Genomic DNA, 18,996 nt, shown 5'->3' with positions numbered 1-18,996 from the left:
GCCTGGGCCGGTCGGCCGAGCCTAAGGGCCGGGTTGAGCCGGGAGGAAGGGCCCCTGCCCGTTGGAATCGGGGCTTGCCCCGGGCCTCCTTCCCACCCGGCAGGACGCAGGAGCCGGCAGGCGGCGTGGCACTGCTGAGCGCCCTTCTGGGGCTGAGCCGTTGGGGAGCCTGGCCTTTGTGAGGTGGGAGTCCTGGCCCGGGACACCCTCACTGGCGCCTCTGCTTTCTGGTCTTAAGGCTCCCCGGTGTCCGCACACCTAGGGTCGCCCCTGCAAAAGCAGCATGCACACGTGTCTGCCGGCTGAGGTCTTGCGAGTGGGCTGCATTGGTGATCACGTTGTGCCTGTGTGTGCAAATCTATGTGTCTCCTTGTTCCTCTGGTGTTTGCATTGGTGTGTGTGCCTGGGGGCAGGTATGCCCTATATATCTGTTGCCTGTATATGCGTAAGGATGTCTCCCAGAGAGGGGGCTGCAGGGCGAGGCGCTCATCCTGGGGTGGCCCAGGAGGCTGTTATCTATGGACCCGAGCGATACTCACCTCCGTTGGCCTAACCACCTCCTGCAAACTCCTCCACCACCAAGATCAGCCCCCTCACAGATGCTTGGTGTTCCCACTGTGCTGATGCACCTCCTCTGCTGTCTTCTTTTCCCAAAAGGCCTCTCCAAGAGTTGAGACCTCGGAGCTTTACAGAAAGCCTAGAGGTGTCTGCCCCTGCCCCTGTCCACCAGAACCTCCAAGGTGTCACATGTCCATGCTAGAAGCACCCACAGGGGGGCGGGGTGCTTCAGGTAAGCGGCAGAGTATGAGCTCTGTCCACTGGGCCACTGAGCTTTGGGTGGTTGCAAGTGTTAGCAGGCATTGGTCACGTCCAGTCCCTGTGTGCAGGCACGGAGGGAGAGTGGCACTTAAGACCAGCCTCAGACTTCAGGGGGCGGCAGCCTATTTGGAAAGCCAAACATAACACACACGAAACGCAGGGAACGTGAGACATTAGTCAGTAGAGTGCCAGTTCATGGCCATGGTAGATGGCAGTGGGCATTCAGAGAACAGAAAGATCTGTGCACAGGAGTGGGACCAGGGAAGGCTTCCTGGAGGAGGTGGGGCCCAAGCCGGGCTTTAAAGAATGAATGTGATTAGGACAGGCGGAGGAGCAGCATGGGGATTCCAGGCAAAAGAACAGGAGCAGAGGCTTGGAAACGGGAATGAGCAAGAGGTTTTGGAAGTTAGCGGAGAGACTGGAGAGGTTAGCTCCCCAGGTTACCAGCAGCCACCTTCATGGCCTATGGCAAACACCCACCCCTTCCCACCCCAGCAGGGCCCAGTCTCTGAGAGTGTGGGTCTGGCGGGGGGGTGGGTAAGCCTGGATAAAGATGTAGTAGGAAGGGGATCTCTAGGTCCCCTGCTAAGCTGGTGGTAGAGGAGGGGCATCGTGGACCACAGGCCCTCTCTAGCCTTTCAGGGGATTGACAGTGGGCACCTAAATGGACGGTGACAAACAGAAGCACAAGGGGGCCCAAGGAAATCAGGCTGCAGGCAAAAAAGCCTCCGTAGCCAGAACACTCCCTCGGTTCTTTGTCCTGACCTCTGAAGGCGTTCTGAAGGTTTGAGGGTCAGGACCACCCCACTGCACCCCACCCCAGGGTAATGCTGGGTCTTCAGTATCTAACTTCAGATAAATTTCCCAACAAAGTCCCCCAGGCACTGCCCCATCCTCACCTGGATACTGACAGTACAACCCCAGGAGGCCCATAAACTTGACCCACTCTGTCCCAAAGCCCTGGGGCTCTTCCTCCAGAAGGAGGAGAGAGGGGTGTGGCTTGGGGGCATGGGCGGGGCCAGGGCTCCTGGCCTGGGGAAGCTCAGGATTTGCCCCTCCTGTATCCTGTCCCTCCTTCGTCCCAGCGACTGCCAGCTCCCTCCACGCCACCCCTTCTGGGGCTCCCTTGTAGCCCCACCGCTACCCCTGCTTTCTCTGGGGTCTTGAGGCTGGCCCTCCCACACCCAGCGCCCCAGCTCCTCAAGGTCCCCTACCCCACCCCCGACTCCAGAGCCGTCGGGTCCTGCTCACCTCCCTCTGCCCCCGCCCCCCCGCCGTCCACGCCGGCTCCTGGCCTGCCCCCACAGCTTCTCTTCCTGTTCTCACGAGCCTGATCCACCTCCCTGTTTCCGAAATACCTCCCCTACTGCCCTCACTCTCTCACATAAAGACAAAGACTCACATGCCCCGAAATAGACTCACACAGGGCTGGGAGGCACAGACCGTGTCCCGCCACACACGCACACGCACGCACGCGCGCGCACCGGAGGCTCTCGTGGAGAGAGGCACACAGAGGAGGCATTTGTGTGTGCACGCACATAAACACCCACACCCACAGCCCCGAGCCGTGCCCACACGAGGGTGCAGACACACACGGCGGGTGAGACAAGGGCGCACACATCTGTGGACGCAGGGGCACCCCGCCTCCCGGGGCACACCCACGCCTGCCGCCCCGGTGCAGGAGAAAGGCCTCCTCCGGGCTCCGGCTCCCCCCGGATTCCTTCCAGCGAATGTTTCCCTACTTGGCCTGCCAGGTCTCTGGGGAAAGGGCCTCAGAAATGCAGCAGGAGCCACTTGGGGGCAAAGTTGGAACTGACTGTTCCCTGCCTGGCCCTGCCGGCGAATTCCCTAACCGAGAAACTATTTGCGGCGAGAGGCCGGGGGCCGGCGAGCCCCCCGCCACCTCCCCTCGCGTCCCCTCCCCGCGCCGCCTCCCCGCGGCCCTCGGGCGGCCTCGGGCTGCAGTGCCGCTGCCCAGCGCCCGGGAGCCGGGCTGGCCGGCGTGCCTCGCCGCTTATCTGCGCTGTTTGGCCAGCGAGGGTTGGAAAGGCAGGCTTTTCTGTCCCCGCCGAGTCAACAGGCAGACCCCGGGCCGCCGGACTATTTCTGTCTTATCAGTGCAGGAATGCTGCAGCCGCGGCGGCGGCGGCGGCGGCGGCGGCGGCGGCGGGCGGGCGGCGGCGGCGTGGGCCGTGGGCCGTCAGGGCAGCCCTGAAGGGGCCCCCTCCCCACTCCGCTCGAGTAGAAGTGTGAGAGAGCCCAGCAGGACTCAGAGGGGAGAGTTGGAGGAAAAAAAAAAAAGGCAGAAAAGGGAAAGAAAGAGGAAGAGAGAGAGAGAGAGTGAGAGGAGCCGCTGAGCCCACCCCGATGGCCGCGGACGAAGTTGCCGGAGGGGCGCGCAAAGCCACGAAAAGCAAACTTTTTGAGTTTCTGGTCCATGGGGTGGTGAGTGGGGGAAAGTTAGCGGGGGAGGGAGAGCGAGCTGGCTCGGGCTGAATGGAGGGATGGTCGGGAGGGGCCGGGAGGGGGGCTCCCGCTCTCCCACCCCTCTAGCGGGAGCGCCACGGCCCGCGGCCCAGCCCCAGGACTGTGCCGGCGCCCTGGCACCCGAACACGTCGTCAGGCGGTTGGCCGGGGATGGGTGCCCGGGCGGGGAAGGGAGGCGTTTGCAGGGGTTCCTGTCAGGGGCTGGGGGTGGGACTTGGGGACTGTACCCCCCAAGTGGGGGCTCCCCTAGGTACCCGACGTGTTGTCTTCTGTTCTTTTCCTTGTGGGCCCAGGTGTTACCCCTGCCCTGGGGGTGGGGGTGGGGGACATGGCATCGCTGGGCTGGGCTGTCTGTTAATCCGTTGGGACAGTGTTTCTCTGTGTCTCAGGAGCAAGGAGCAGGTGACCCTGTAGGCACTGTGAGCCGGAAGCCCTAGGGCTGAACAACCTCTGCATCCCGGCAGGAAGACTCTGGGGCTTTGCTGACGGCCTCTGCCATGAAGGCCAGAGAGAGGCCCTCTCTAGGGACAGACCCCAAGTTAAGGGGTCTGAGGATCCCTCGGCAGACTCAGCCACCAGAAGCTGATGTCCCTAATGCCTCAAAGGTGTGAAGGAAGGGCTGGAGTCAGGGACGCGAGGCCTAGAGACCAAAGGGGCCAGGCAGCACCGTCCTGCCACAAGCAAGCTTGGAAGGTCCACCGGGAGCCTGAGGGAGCCCAGGGGACCTGAGAGGATGGGAATAGGTTGGAAGGGCTGTGGAATAGGAGAGGCAGGGGCTCCAGGACTTGGGATGGGTGCTGGTGCTGGAGCCCGATATAGAGGAGGCAGTCAGGTTTACAGTGGCCACATTTGGTTGTGACCCCAAGGAAGGCATGTTCTCAGCAAAAGAGGCCAGAGTCCTTAGAATTTTGGCCCTTCGTGTGGGTCGCCGATCCCTGGTGGCTGGCTAGCCCTCTGGGGGCTCTGGAAGTCTCCCTCTCAGGGCCTCTTCAGCAGATCAGTGAGTACCGCTGGCCTTATTAAGTGGGAGAGCATCTGATGGGGAAAGGGGCTTCCCCGGGGCAGCTGTCCTCTCTGGGCTAACTTCCATGTCAGTCAGCCTAGTGACCAGTCCTAATGTTGCTGCCTGGGGAGTCCCTTTTAAAAGGCCCATCTAGGAGGGAGAGGGACTATACACGTGGATTTTTTATTTGGCCAACTTAGAGCTTCAGTTCTTGGGTGGCTGGGGGCCCCACTCCCAGTGGCCCATCTGTGCTGGTGGGGAATGGCCGGCGTGGGCTCCATTCTGGGCTGCCACCCTGGAGGTGTGAGTGACAGGGTCAGGTGGGGCAGGGGGGGCAGACACATGGACAGGCAGGTTTCACCGCAGAGGCGATGGGCAGAGACAGCTGGCTGGCTGGGGGTTAGGGTTAGACATAGCGCAGGCAGGAGGGACCGGAGGGAGAGTCGGCAGTTAGAAGGGCTTCACCAAGCTCAGGATTAGGGCTCTGCTCCCTGTTCCTGGAAGCAGCTGCACTCCTGGGGGTGAAGTGGGTGGTGCTCGAATGGTATCAGGGGCACAGGGTCTGCAACCATCACTCGCTAAATCTCCTTCCTGCTCTCCAGCCCCCATCCCACCCAGCCTCCACTTGACAGCCCCTCAGACCCTCCCCAACCCCTCTTCTGAAATCTGGACAAGTGAGGTTTTAAAAGTCTGTGGGCCACTTCACTCAATACATTTGATGTCATCTACATCCCAGCTGAGCACCGGGGTAGCGGCAAAGGAATACACCTGCCTCATCTCCCTCTCCGTGGCCCCCTGCGAACCCAGACTTCTGACCTCACTGGGGCAGGGTGGGGAGTAGAGGCGGTCTGGAGGATGGGACCATCTCTGGTGATTCGGGTGGACGGGCAGGGAGAGATGGATATAAGAGGAAATGCTGCTACTTTTGACCTACCCAAGCCCTCTGGACCTCCCATCTCCAGTTAAGCCTCCCCCCACCCCCCATCGGAGAATCCTGGTGAGGTCTGACCTCAGTCCCTCAGGTTGCCTCCAGCCTTCACCTTGAGAGCAAATTATGGGGATGGGCTACGTCAGCAAAGCCCCTGCCTGGGGAGGCTTGGAATCAGAGGAAGGGGGTGGGGATCAGGGCTGAGGCGTCAAAGGCAGGGGCCCAGAGAGAAGAGTGGGTTGAAATGGGAAGGGTGAGTTCAAGGCAGGACAGCCCAGGAAATGGACTGGGAAGCAGGGAATGGGAAGAGGGGCAGCAGAAGTCCGAGCAGGGAGCCCAGCCCCTAAACTAAACGAAGCAGCAGAGAGCAAAAAGCCCCTCAGGAAACGGCCGCTCAGCGCTGCCTTCGCCGGGAGGAGCTGCATGACCTTGGCTAGGTTGCTTTTCTCCTTGAGCCGCGGTTGCCTCATCTGTCAAGTGGGGAGAGAAGGACCCGCTCCGACTGTCTTGCAGAGGAGCATGTGGATGTGAACATCCTTTAAAAAGGTTGAAAGGCGCCATTAATATTCATTTTCGCGGCACCTTCCGCAAATCCGAGGCTGGCAGTGCCCTGTGCAGTTGCCTGGCTTCAGTTAGCTTCCTGCAGCGAGACGCAAAGCCCCCCTCCGCCAAAGCTGCGCGGTTCCGGCGCCCCCGCCCACCCCTCGCTCGAGCCGTCGGCAGCAGGGTCACGGGCCGGGGGCTCGGGGTGGGAGAGACGCAGCTCACCGCGCCTGGAACAGGGGCCCTGGTCTGACCGGCGGACGCCTGTGTCTGCTTCACCCCCGCCTCCCCAGCGCCCCGGGATGCCGTCTGGAGCCCGGATGCCCCACCAGGGGGCGCCCATGGGCCCCCCGGGCTCCCCGTACATGGGCAGCCCCGCCGTGCGACCCGGCCTGGCCCCCGCGGGCATGGAGCCCGCCCGCAAGCGAGCAGCGCCCCCGCCCGGCCAGAGCCAGGCCCAGAGCCAGGGCCAGCCGGTGCCCACCGCCCCCGCGCGGAGCCGCAGGTAAGAGGGGCCCAGAGCAGAGGGGGCGGACGCAGGACCCGCAGGGACGGGGTGGGCGAGGACCGGGATTGGAAGCGGGAGGAGAGCGATCGGCAGGGAACAGGAGTCCTGGGTGGGATGCCCTCCCGGGAGGCGGGCTGAGGGGGCACTGGTCTGGTTCCTTTGTGTGCCCACCGTAGAGACAGGCTGCGGCCGTCGCGCCCTTCTCCTTGTCACCTGCTCTGTCCCTCTCTCCACCCCAGTCCCCAGGTTCTGGCTGACGCTTCAGTCTTTGGGGTGCGGGCGGGCTGGCACTGGGACTGAGGGCAGAGCTTTAGACTGTGTTTCTTAGTGTGGTTGTCCAGGGCGCCTTCCTCAGAACCCGCGGGCTTGCCTGTTCAAAAGCCCCACTCCAGATCTTCTTCATCTGAATCTCTGGCCAGGGAGGTGGAGCCTGGGGGTGTGCCCCGTGGGTGGCCAGTCGCTGCCCCATTGTGCTCTCAGGTGATTCTTTATCAATCAAATGTTGAAGAGTTGCCACGATCTGTCCTCTGGATCAGGTCTGCCCCCAAACCATCAAGGGCCAGCCTATTTACTTGTCTGAGCCAGCTGGTGGCACCCCAAAAGCCCCTGCGCGTGCCTGGCAAGAGAGATACCCCTCTGGGTTTCACTATTTAGCCAAACACACATGCTTCCCTTTGCACACCAGATGGAGTCTTATAAAAGGTGCAATATGGATTTTACCGCATTATTAAATATTTTTTACATAGCAAGGAAAATTCACCGTTTATAGGAATCCCATGATGAATTCTTTTGCAAAGTGAGTCATTCTTTTATACAGTAAAGAGTCCCTGATTTAGCTTGTATAAATGGAGAGTTTCACGTAGATAATTTCTTCAAAACAAATCAGACCTTTAATGAAAACTGCTTGCCTAGCCTTAGAACAGATTTTTGGACAGAGAGGGGGCAGTGGTTGAGAACACCACAAGGGGGCAGTATGCAGCCATCCTCTAGACTGGGTTCTAATTTCTACTTGCCAAGGATTTTCTGGGGTGCTTTTGGGAGTCAGAAGCAGCTAGTGGATCGAGTCCAAGTCCCAGCTGCTACCCCAGGTCCAGCCACAGCCACACCCCTCAGGAGAACGTCCTATCCACTCTCTCTGGATACCTATGGGTGTGTCCCTGGACCCTGCTGGCAGGTGGCCCAAGGGCATGAGCACCCCCTGCCCATCAGTGTCCCCTTCCAAGCCCAGGGTGGCAGGGGTGCAAGTCCTCACCAGCTTCACACCATCATTTCCTGCTCCAGGGATGGGCCAGGGGTGTCAGCTCCCCTCCCTTTGAGCTCAGGCCACCTTGGACCGTGCACCCCTGCTTAGCAGAGAAAGCGGGTCCTCAGAATCCATCCTCCCTCTCCTCTGTCCTCCCCTCTTCCCAGCTTTCCTCAAAGGCTTCTGCAGCTCCCCTACCCCCAGCCCCTTCTAAGTCTCATTTCGATGGCCCTGAGGATGTGGTGGAGCAGAAGGGGACTCCCAGGCTGGAGAAAGCACGGGGTCACCTCTGCTCCCCCCTGAGAGGACAGAGCACCAGTGCCACACACCAGCATCATAGCCCCTTGGGCAGGCAGACAAGCGGGCTGTGGGAACCCCAGCCAGGCGAGCTGAGATGTCGGGATAATTTAGCAGGTGGCCTCGTTACTCCCAGATCTGTCGCCATGGTAACCTGGTTTTTTCTTTAAAAAATGTACAGTGCCAAGAGGAGGAAGATGGCTGACAAAATCCTCCCTCAAAGGGTGAGTGCCTTTCACAGCAGCCCCCAGCCCACCCCCCACCCTTTGCTGCTCCGCCCTCCTTCCCCCCTCCCCGCCACCCCGTGCCTCTTCCCCTCCCCCCTCAGGAGCTGCGCTTCAGCATCACAGTCACTTTCACTTTTTGTTCAAAAAGCTAATTAAGAAGTGAGGCTCCCCAGGCCAGAGGGAGGGGGTGGGGCGGAGGGAACAGGCGGAGCCATAGGGTTAGGATACTGGGTCTGGGGTGCAGTAGGTTGAATTCCAGCGGTATGAAGACATAAAGGCGTGGGACAAAGAGGAGAGGAGAGCTCGGGGATCACAGGCTGGCAGGGAGAGTGAAGGGCGCAGGCATCGTAAGAGGACCCAGGCCAAGCTAGCTAAGGAGTAGCATGGTTGAGCAGCCATGAGCCAGGGTAGAGGCAGGCAGCGACATCACCTGTCCCGGGGACGCCAGGGTCCGTCCTCTCCACTTTGCAGACACCCAAGGGAAACCCAGAGGCCGTGTGACAGGGGAGAGGACAAGACGAGGAGGTGAAGCCCTCGCGCTTGCTGGGCTCCCTGGGTGCTCTGGCCGCCCCTAGTGATGAGATGCACTGTGGGAGAAGCAGTTTTTATCCCCACACGTCAAGGCCCTTATTGCTGGATTCGGAGTCCTGGGGAGAGCTCTCACTCCTGCTCTCAAAGTTCCACGCCCTGAACCTCCTGGCCAGCTCCCCGCCACGCCCTTTGTGTCCTGGGACCACATGACGCACACACATTCCACCTGCAAGGCTGGCTGAGCCCCTGGTTCCCGGCCTTGTTCCTCCTCTTCCAGATCCGGGAGCTGGTCCCAGAGTCCCAGGCTTACATGGACCTCCTGGCCTTTGAGAGGAAACTGGATCAAACCATCATGCGGAAGCGGGTGGACATCCAGGAGGCTCTGAAGAGGCCAATGAAGGTGCCTTGGCTTGGGGGCAGGAAGAGGGGGCTAAGTCCTATTCCCAGAATGGAGAAGCGGGCTCGCGCTGGGGCCTGGCTCTGTGCTACACTCTTTATTTCTACAGCAAAAGCGGAAGCTGCGTCTTTATATCTCCAACACTTTTAACCCTGCGAAGCCCGATGCTGAGGATTCTGATGGCAGCATTGCCTCCTGGGAGCTGCGGGTGGAGGGGAAGCTCCTGGATGACGTACGTCCTGGCCCAGGTCTCTCCAGGTGTCCTGGGGTGGGTATGGGGCTGAGCCCAGGACAGTATCAGAGTGCCAGCACTCAGGGCTAGGAAGTCGGTCCTGGCCGGGCTGGGGGGGGGGCGGGGGGGTCTAGAGAGACGTCTGGCTGGAGGCCTGCTTCTGACTGTGCCGCCCTGCCCAACCAGCCCACCCCCACACCCCGCTCCCAACTCATTCTGCCCCGACGGTCCCTGTTCCGCCCCCACGGTCCGCTCCTCTCCCACAGCCCAGCAAGCAGAAGCGGAAGTTTTCTTCCTTCTTCAAGAGTTTGGTCATTGAGCTGGACAAAGACCTTTACGGCCCTGACAACCACCTAGTGGAGGTAAGACCCAGACCCCCTCTGCCCTTGAACCTGCCCCCCTTCCACACACCACAGTCCCGTCAGCTGCACAGGTTTGGATGAGGGAGCCCCCGCCACCAGGGCTCTAGCCCCACCAGCTCGGTTGGGCCTGTGAGGTGAGCCGGCTCTTATCCCCTGGACAGTGGCACCGGACGCCCACCACGCAGGAGACGGATGGGTTCCAGGTGAAGAGGCCGGGGGACCTGAGCGTGCGCTGCACGCTGCTCCTCATGCTGGACTACCAGGTGTGTGCCCCACCCCCCAGACACCACATGAGGCCCTCAGCCCCCCACGCCCTTTCTCCTAGATGGGGCGGGCCTCGGCCTCAAAGGTGCACATCCTGAGAGATCCCGTTCTCCTCCCTACCCCGCCCTCTCCAGAGCACGTTTCTGAGAAGCCCAGGCACCGCATCCGCGCTGAGTCCCAAGCCGCCTGGCCCTGAGCGCTTTCCACTCTCTTCCTTTTACCTCATTTTCATGGTCACCTTTTCCCAGCCTCCCCAGTTCAAACTGGATCCCCGCCTGGCCCGCCTGCTGGGGCTGCACACACAGAGCCGCTCAGCCATCGTCCAGGCCCTGTGGCAGTACGTGAAGACCAACAGGCTGCAGGACTCGCACGACAAGGAATACATCAACGGGGACAAGTATTTCCAGCAGGTACCCTCTCCCCTGAGCCCGGAGCCCCGGGGAGCAGGCAGAGTTACCGGTAGGGGAAGTGCCCCTACTAAGGTGACACCCCTGACTCCCTTCTCGACTCCGTCGGAAACGGTCTCGGAGCCAGAGACCAGGGTTCTAGTCCAGGTTCTGCCGTGGCACAGCTCTGTGCGGTGGCCCACCCATCGTAGCCACCCCAGGTGGGGAAGGCCTGGAACCCCAGGAGGCCAACAGCTTTGGGGAACACATTCTTGTCACTTGGAATTAGGATCCCCGAGTTCTAGTCCTGGGTCTAGTCTCTGGGTAGATTACTGAAGCTACTTTGAGCCTTGTTCCTTATCTTTACAACAGGGTGATAACGATACCTGTCCCATCTAGCCCACCGGGCAGTTAGGAGAATCAAATTGCTGTGGAAGTCATTTGACAAGAGTTCTACCAAACTAGACATTATTAATAATATTTTTAATAATAATTTTTAAATAAATACAACAGATAGACTTTAGTAAAAATAACAGTTGATATTTATTGAGTACTGAACCACGTGCCGAGCACTGTTCCAAGCACTTTATGTGTAACGGACTCATTTAATTCTAACAACCCCTTGAGATAGATACCATTGCCATCCCCTTTCCAGAGATGAAGAAACTGAGGAGGAGATGTTAACTAAGTTGCTCAGGGTTGCACAGTGAGCGGTGGAAGCAGGACTTACACCCGGGCCGGCCGACCCAAGGCCTGTGCTCTCACCCACGCGCTGCACACCCCTCCCGGTCAGCGCTCCTCTGGTCGCAGCCCACCTGGCCCCAGCCCCGTGAGCACTGGCTTCTCGTGACCTTTTCAAAATGGAAACTATGCTCTTTCAAGCACAGAAAAGCGATCTCTCTCTCCCACTTCAGATTTTTGATTGTCCCCGGCTGAAGTTTTCTGAGATTCCCCAGCGCCTCACAGCTCTGCTATTGCCCCCTGACCCAATTGTCATCAACCACGTCATCAGGTGAGGCCCCCCGGCTGCTCCTCAGAACAGGGAATCTCTGTGGTGGTCCTGCCCTCCCTGCCCCTCCTTCTGCCTCCCCACCCCCCACACCGCCCCTCCCCTCTGCTTCGGGCCCCAGCGCCCTTGGCCTCTGGGGGGGCGGCATGGACGCCAAGGGTTGGACTCCCCTGGCAGCGTGGACCCATCAGACCAGAAGAAGACGGCGTGCTATGACATTGATGTGGAGGTAGAGGAGCCACTGAAGGGACAGATGAGCAGCTTCCTCCTGTCCACGGCCAACCAGCAGGAGATCAGCGCCCTGGACAGTAAGGTGGGGCCAGAGCCCAGAGCTGGAGTGGGACGTTAACCCAAAAGTGACAGAAGTACAGACAAAACAGACAAGAACGTGGGCCTATGGAGAGAGGAAGGGGAGGTGGCCCTTCCCTCGCTACTTGGAGCTCCGCCCATCCCCCTTTCCCTGGGACTGCCTGGGCATCAGGGACCTGAGGGATTGCCCTTCAAAGGCACAACAGCAAACCCCTTCCCCACCCCCGTACCGCCCCCCGCCGCCCCGTTTCCCTTCCTCTCACACATCAGCACGGCCAGGTGAAAGCCTCTGTCTTTCTACCTGTAGATCCATGAGACGATTGAGTCCATAAACCAGCTCAAGATCCAGAGGGACTTCATGCTAAGCTTCTCCAGAGACCCCAAAGGCTACATCCAAGACCTCCTCCGCTCCCAGAGCCGGGACCTCAAGGTGAAGGGGACTCAGGGAGCACTGGATGGAAGACAAGCACATCGGGAAGACAGTAAACGTTGTTCACAGGGGCTGGAGGGGGTCCGGGCTCGGGGCTGACCCCGCTGCTCCCTCCCAGGTGATGACAGATGTGGCAGGCAACCCTGAGGAGGAGCGCCGGGCTGAGTTCTACCACCAGCCCTGGTCCCAGGAAGCCGTCAGCCGCTACTTCTACTGCAAGGTGTGAAGGGCCCCCGCAGGCCTCCGCCACCGCTTCCGGATGCTCCTCCAGGGCGGGTGGGGTCCTGTCACTCACCAGCAGCAGGTAACCTGCCCCTGCTCTCACTCCGCTACAGATCCAGCAGCGCAGGCAGGAGCTGGAGCAGTCCCTGGTTGTGCGCAACACCTAGGAGCCCTGTGCGAGCACCAAACACCGTTGGGGGCCTCAGGCCCTGCCCTGTGCCCTAGGGCTCTGCCATCACTCGGACCGACGCCTCGCCTCACCTCTCTCGCCTCTCGGGTGAGGCAGGGACTGGATTAAAGGTGTTCACCTGATAACAGCCGTGTGGTCATTGGTAACTGGGGAGGGAGGAGGCAGGGGAGGGCAGTGGGTCCCTCTGGGAAACTCCCCACCCCCTCCCTCAGAGTCTTCTTACTCCATTTTCCCTAGACCTAAAAACAGTTCGGCAGAAGACACTTTTAATGACATTTTCTTATTCGGAAATACAGCAACAAGCCCTCCATCTGTCCATCCGTGTTGCCCCGCCTTGCCGGGGCCAAGGCCGAAGGGCCCTAAGTGGGGGCGGGGGCCCCGGGCCGCGCTACGTGCTATTGGCCTGCTCCTGCTCGAACAGAGCCACGGCGAGCTGCGCGCGGGCCCCCAGCCCCTCCAGGGTACTCAGGCGGCAGCGGTGGTAGAGCTCCTCGCTGAGCCGAGGGCTGCAGTCACGCACGGAGAACTTCTGCACCAGCCCTGGCTCCACGGCCCGGAAAAGGTGGAGCCCTGAGAACCGGAGGAAAACATCCATCACCTCCAGCCCCTCCAGGGCTTCCTCCTCTTCCTGGCCCGCCAGCTCACCAGCCAGCCGGGCTCGGGCCGCCAGGTAGTCAGCGTTGTAGAAGCAGCCCTCTGCAGAAGCCTGTCGGTCAAACCTGCCCCCAACAGGAGCCCCCCGGGCAGGCTCAGCACCAGGAGGGGACGGGGGGTCGGGGCCGGCCCCCGGGGGCCCTTGGGGAGATCTCTGTGGTGCCAGGGCGGGGCTGAACTCCTGGAAGTGGACCGGGAAGAAGGCCTGCCAGCCGGAGATGGCGTTCATGCGGCAGCGGTTGAGGACCTCGGGCCCGGGCCTGGTCCACACGGTGGCGAGGAAGAAGAGCGTGTCCACGGGGTGCTTCTTAGAGACCACGTCCAGGAGCCGCACCTGGGAAGGGGCCTCCGCGCGCACAGCGAGCCAGGCCAGCCTCGTCCCAGGGTACCGTCGTTCCAACTCAGCCGCCGCAGCCTTCACCCCAAGAAACGGGTCCGGGGCCCCTCGGCCCCCTTCCCGCGGCCCATAGACCAGCAACAGGGTGAGTAGGGCATGCTCTCGCGGCTCCAGGACACCGGCTGCAAAGGCCTCCAGGAACGCAGGGGCCGCGGCGGCTTCGGCCACCAGCAGCGGCAGCACCAGCTGCACGCGGGTGGCCTCGGTGACGTAGGGCATGGGGAGGATCTCCACCCGGCTCAGGGGCCGCAGCAGGCTGACCCTGCGGGCCAGGGCCCGCCGGTGCCCGCGCTGCGTCACGGCTTCCAGCAGCAGGTCCAGGGTGTACTCCATGCCCCGCGCTGGGTCAAAGCGCCGGTAGCCATTGAGAAGCCGCTGCTTCTGGAAGCGCAGGCGGGGCTGATAGCGCCGATTCAGCTGCTCCAAAGCAGTCTCCACGGCGTCGCCCACATCTGCCCTGCTAGCCCCTTGCAGTGGGCACTTGGGGGCCCCGTCTGCACAGGAGAAGGTGTGCTGCTCTGTGAAGTAGTCCCAGCCCAGCACCTCAAAACGAGAGTGCGGTGTAAAAGGGGCCGGGAGCCCAATGGGCCAGCTCAGGCCTGCCTCCCCCTCAGGGGTCAGCACGGTCAGGTTCCGGATCTGAGCCTGGGTGGGAGGGACGCCCAGTTAGTGCCCCGCTAGGCAGTCAGGACCCTACCCCACTCCGGCGCCCCGGGGCCTGAGGTCTGCCCTGGCCCCAGTAGCACTCAGTGAGGCTCATCGCTTAATTCCCTGTCCTCTACATTCTTTAATCGGGAAGGTGCAGAAGGCATTCGAGTCACAGCCGCCTTTCACAACTGCTGTGAGGAGGCGGAGGTGGGAAACGTGCTTTCCTGGAGGTTAAAGCACCCTGAAATCTAAAGCTGGGCATCTTCTCTTCCATACTCAAAGCACTCGCGCTCTCTTCACAAAGAGCCCTTTGTTTTCACCTGTACCCCACCTCAGACAACCCCCGCGGTCAAGCAGAGAGTTCCTCTACCTTCTGCCCTTGGACCGTCTAAGGGCGGTGCTGGAGGTTCAGGGACTTCTAGGTTTTTGCCTCCTTGCTGGAGAGGAATTAAAACTATTCTGTCAGGACTTCCCTGGTGGTTAAGACTCCGAGCTTCCACTGCAGGGGGCACGGGTTTGGTCCCTGCTCGGGGAACTAGGATCCTGCGAGCTGCGCAGGGGGGCCAAAAAATTCAAAAATTAAAAAAACACTATTCTTAGACTCCAATAAAGATGTTAAAAACAAACATTAATTCACTTAACTTATATAAAACTCAAAAAACAAAAACCCCAAACCACCCCCTGCTAAAAAAAAAACACAAACCACTCTTCTATCTAAGCACTCTACCAAGCCCGATCCTCAGAGCTCACCTGCAAACCCTTTTAAGTGCATCCAGGTCATGCCAGGAGCTTTGATTATATGACTGACCTGGACCCCCCAGGGCCCCTTCTCCCTGAGTCGTTTTAAATCGGGGTATGGTAGGCCTCCTTCTACCTCGCCCAGCCTCCCCTCCCACGCATCATGAGCCTGGACGCCTGAAGCTCCCTGTGACCTCCAACCCTGGTCCCAGGCTCACCTGCAGCTGTTCTATTTCACTGTACGCTCGTTCCAGCTCCAGAGCACTGAAGCGCTTGTGGAGCCGGTACATGAGGGTTCCCTCGGAGACAGGGTGCACCGCAAAAGCACTCAGGAAAGCCGAGCTCCCCTCCTTCTCGGGGTCCCTATTTTTGGCCAGTTCAAATGAGCGATACTGCTGCCCCTAGAGGACCAATGAGACCAATCAATGCCACACAGGGAGGGCTGCCCGGCCTGACCACCCTCGACCACACTCAGCATTCACACCTATTACCGCCACTGCCGCAGAAGCGCGGAAGGCACAGCTCATTCTGGTGTCCCCTCAACCTCAGCCTTACTCTCACCAACGGATTTTGGAAAAGAGAGTGCTAGCTAGGCAACTAAGGATGCCCTAGCCCCCGCCCCGCCCCAGCAAAGAACCCCACTGTTCCTCAGAAGAATGAAAGCCGAAAGCCAGCAAATACTCCCAATACTCTGGTCTGGGAGGAGGGGCCCCTCTGGCATTGTCCCCTCTTCACCAACCAAAAGGGAGGTTCCTGGGCTACCTTACCCCTCCAGGAGAGTGGCCATCTCTAGGACACTCCCAGATCATTGGTGACTGTGCAAGTGTCGGGGAATGGGCGGAAGGCAAGGGGCCAGGTGGGAGGAATGGTAAGGGGCACCTTTCTGGCTTGCTCGGAGGGTCCCTGACAAGGTGCCACTTTTGACGGCCCTAGGGATCTAAGACTGTCAGAGGTGAGCAAGGGAGAGCTAGAGGGGTGATCGGGGTTGGAAAAGGCACGACAGCCCCGAGGTGCCGCTGGGAAAGCGCCAGCGGCACCCAGCCTCGAGGCCAATCGCTCGGTCGCTACTAACTTGTCGGGGGCCGGGATTAACTCGAAAGGGCTGTCACCTGGTGCTGTGAGACACAGCCGATGCCCAGAGAGTCAATGAGGCAGCGGCCAAGCCACTCATCAGGACGGGCACTGAGGATGTCTCCTCGGCAGCCATCCAGATGTGGCCACAATCGAAGCAGGAGGCTCCGTGACAACAGGTAGCCGAAGCCCCCGTGGCAGTATCGGGCCTGCTCGCCTGCGCCAATGAACTCCTCCGTCCGGCCCAGGTACAGGTCTTGGTTGATACTGAGGTGGCCAGCCAGGGCTGCCAGGCGGGGGGCCTGCACATACGTGTCATCCTGCATGACGAAGAACCAGTCGTAGTCGGCCCCAAAGTGTGTGTGAAGATGGCGCAGGGTCTCGGACATGAGCCAGGCTGGCCGTTCGTCCCCGTGAGATACCACCTGCATCCCTGCCGGAGTCCGGGCCCCTCGCTGCCCAGTGAAGTAGAGTAACCGAGGGAAGTGGTGAGCCACCGTGCGGTTCACAGCCACAGCCAGAGTGGACAGTGTGGCCCGGGAGGTCAGGACAGCCACCAGCAACCGCTCGCGAGAGCCCAGCTCTGTCTGGATGTACCGAGTCCTGTAGGGAGACCAGCATGCCAAGGGTCAACTCCCTAGCTTTAGGAACACTCAGTGTGTCCAGCATATACATCCCCCTAGGAATTAGTGAGTTGGAGTTGAGAAAAGAGGAGGGACAGACCTCCTCATCCATATTAATGAGCTACTGGAGTGAGCACCCACTGAGTAGCCGACACTGGGACTGATCTGGGGAGAGGTCAACCAAGGTTGGATGGGATGGGTGAGATGCAATTCCTGCCCTGTTGAAGAACATCAACCACTAATTTAACACCAGTGGGTGAGGCTTTCTCAGACCTGAGAAGGAGGAAGAAACTGGACCAAACCCTGATGGATAACAAGGCAAAGAATTGCTTCAAGGAGCCTACAATGATTACCAGTGAAGGCAGAGGCAAGGGCTTGGAGCAGCCCTAAACCGGGGTCTGGGAACTACGCAAACACGTAACTCTCACCTGAGCACCTTCTTGTAGGGCTTGTTGGGATCCCTGTAGTAGGGGACAATCCGGGGTTTGAAGTCTTCATCACTTTGGTCAAGCTGAGCTCCTGAGTCTAGATTCTGTGGCCCTCCTGGTTCCCCCACAGCCACTACACAGGGATCTTCTCCCTCACCCTGGATCCAGGAAACCCGCAAGAGGCTCAGGCTGCACCCCAGAGACAGCCCTAGGATGAGGGGCAGTGCTGGTTGCAGCAGAGCCAACACTGAGCTCAGTCGCATGGCGGTGGGCCCTGCCATGTGCGTGCCCCAGAGGGCACGGCCTCGAGGATCGATCAGTGGGTAAATGGGCACCTGGCCGGGAGCAGGTCTGCCGTTTTAACAAGGGAACCTGGGGTCAATGAGGTCAACAAGAGAACAAGGCGTGTTTGCTTCCAGGCTCAGTATCCCCGGGAAATGTCTGCCTGGCCTTCCGTTGTCAAGGTGCTGGATCTAACCCTCAATCCAAATAGTAAACATTCGAATCAATTTCACCCACTAATGGTGAGGCTTCCAGTAAAAGCGAGAGGAAATAAAACTCAATCCTGTCAAACCTAACCCCAAAAGGACTACATACATCTGAAGACTGGATCTAAGCCAAGAGATGGCAGCAACCGATAAAGATGGGCTTGGGGAAACGCACATGCTCCATCAACACAACATCCCCCGGCTGGAGGAACCTAACTCCGCAGGCCTTTCCCAAGAAGCGCCCGGCGGGGGCACGTCTCACTCAGTTTACTGCAGGGGCTGCCGACTGGCTGCTGAAGGCCAGCGCCGGGATGGGGTCGGGGCCTTTCCACTCTATTCCCGAGTGTTAAGCAGACATCCGGCTAGGGTACCCACCCCTCCCGGCAGTCAGGAGCGGTCAGGAGCCACTGGCACCGCGCACAGAAGTTCTGCCCACCTAATGAGGTGGACGGAGGATATGGTGGCTCAGCACGAAGAGCCTCTCAGAGGAGCACGATGGCTGATGGAGCCACCGTGCAGCGCGTCCTTCTCTGAATCCCCGCTGCTGAGAGGCTGGTGCTGCCTGACAGTAACCCCGGCCGCGTAAGAGCGATTCGGTGTTTGGTTTTCCCAGAGCCCCGGGTACCCAAACCGAACCAAACCAAACCGAGAAGAGAAGCCGCTAGCGACAACGCAGGGATCCTGAGAAGGCACACGGAGGCTCGGCTGGCTTCCGGTGCGCCCGTTGTCAGGCCCGGCGCCCCTGTCTACCTCTCAGCAATCTCTAGTCCTAGAAAGAAGGCCCAAAGCGAGCGTTAGCCGCTAGTCTCACAACAGAAATAAAACCGGCTGCGTCACGGGGCTGCAGAGGAGGGGCAGGGAGACTCGGTTCGTTCTGGCGACGGGAATGGAGATCGCGGCGGGGAGAGGAGGGCAAAGACTCCGTTCTCAGGCCCGTCAGCGGGGGCAAAAGCCCTGCCTGCGCCACTGGGCGAAGGACAACGAGGGACACCGCGAGGCCCACAGGGGGAGTCCCCTGCAGCCGGGCCAGGGGCGGCGGCGTGCTGATAACGAGCGGCCGGGGTATGGCGGCCGCGGCCAGCCGGGTCCCGGGGAGTCGGGGTGGGGGCGTGGGGCTGGGACGTGCTCCTGTCCTCCGGAGCGGTGCCCCCGACGCCCCTTGCAGGGGTAGGGCGGGGAAGGGGGAACAGACCCCAGGGCCCGAGGCGCCGGCTCCACCGCTGCAGCCGCTGCCACCTCACAGCCTGGCCCGTTCCTTCCTCTTCCGCTCGCTGTCAGTGCCCGTCTCTATGGTGACCGCATCCGGCCGCTCGCTCCGCCGCCGCCCTCTCTGTGGTCGTCCCGCCCCCTCTCTGCGCGGCGTACCCGCTGTGGGGTGACGTGGTCGTTCCGCCAGCCCCCCGCCCCCCAGCAACAGGCGTGCGCTCCGCAGACGCTAATGCGAGTGAACCCAGCACGGACCCAAAGGTGACGCAAGCTTCAACCTCAACTCCCTTCTGCCCTAGAAAAAATGACTCTCCCTCAGTGAGCGCGCTTCTGCCTCCTTGGACGACTGTTCCCAA

General features: G+C 60.6%; 2 protein-coding genes across 7 annotated transcripts in view; one reads left to right on the top strand and one right to left on the bottom strand.

Annotated features, from left to right (window-relative positions):
• SMARCD3 (SWI/SNF related BAF chromatin remodeling complex subunit D3) overlaps positions 1-12,512 on the top strand; it is a 32,798-nt gene extending 20,286 nt beyond the window's left edge. Inside the window, exons 1-13 of one of the 3 annotated variants that reach the window (XM_060021139.1) lie at positions 2,996-3,264; positions 6,074-6,285; positions 8,010-8,052; positions 8,864-8,986; positions 9,093-9,251; positions 9,482-9,577; positions 9,739-9,840; positions 10,090-10,251; positions 11,142-11,239; positions 11,414-11,549; positions 11,853-11,975; positions 12,094-12,195; positions 12,311-12,512. In XM_060021139.1, the coding sequence (XP_059877122.1) occupies positions 3,187-3,264; positions 6,074-6,285; positions 8,010-8,052; positions 8,864-8,986; positions 9,093-9,251; positions 9,482-9,577; positions 9,739-9,840; positions 10,090-10,251; positions 11,142-11,239; positions 11,414-11,549; positions 11,853-11,975; positions 12,094-12,195; positions 12,311-12,364 (1,488 nt within the window). In that variant the 5' untranslated portion in view covers positions 2,996-3,186 and the 3' untranslated portion in view covers positions 12,365-12,512. Of the gene's footprint in view, positions 1-2,995; positions 3,265-6,073; positions 6,286-8,009; positions 8,053-8,863; positions 8,987-9,092; positions 9,252-9,481; positions 9,578-9,738; positions 9,841-10,089; positions 10,252-11,141; positions 11,240-11,413; positions 11,550-11,852; positions 11,976-12,093; positions 12,196-12,310 lie in introns of those variants that run through there. The other 2 variants (XM_060021140.1, XM_060021141.1) reach the window with 2 other exon arrangements.
• A 136-nt stretch (positions 12,513-12,648) lies between these two features.
• On the bottom strand, positions 12,649-18,712 carry CHPF2 (chondroitin polymerizing factor 2). Of its 4 annotated transcripts, none has more exons than XM_060021136.1 (5): positions 18,627-18,712; positions 16,947-17,318; positions 15,934-16,498; positions 15,043-15,225; positions 12,649-14,083 (listed from the first exon to the last, which is right to left on the bottom strand). In XM_060021136.1, exons 2-5 carry the CDS (start codon positions 17,225-17,227, stop codon positions 12,776-12,778), a joined length of 2,337 nt encoding a protein of 778 aa, XP_059877119.1. In that variant the 5' UTR covers positions 17,228-17,318; positions 18,627-18,712; the 3' UTR covers positions 12,649-12,775. The 4 variants fall into 4 exon arrangements, with proteins under 4 accessions (XP_059877119.1, XP_059877120.1, XP_059877118.1 ...); XM_060021137.1 differs by having other exon boundaries at positions 15,934-16,215; positions 16,321-16,498; positions 16,947-18,693; XM_060021135.1 differs by having other exon boundaries at positions 17,810-18,693.
• Between the last annotated feature and the right edge of the window lie 284 nt (positions 18,713-18,996).

Source organism: Delphinus delphis, chromosome 9, assembly GCF_949987515.2.
Source record: "Delphinus delphis chromosome 9, mDelDel1.2, whole genome shotgun sequence".
Taxonomy (NCBI): domain Eukaryota; kingdom Metazoa; phylum Chordata; class Mammalia; order Artiodactyla; family Delphinidae; genus Delphinus; species Delphinus delphis.
Note: the sequence above shows the minus strand (reverse complement) of the source record. Positions and strands in the feature narration are given on the sequence as shown.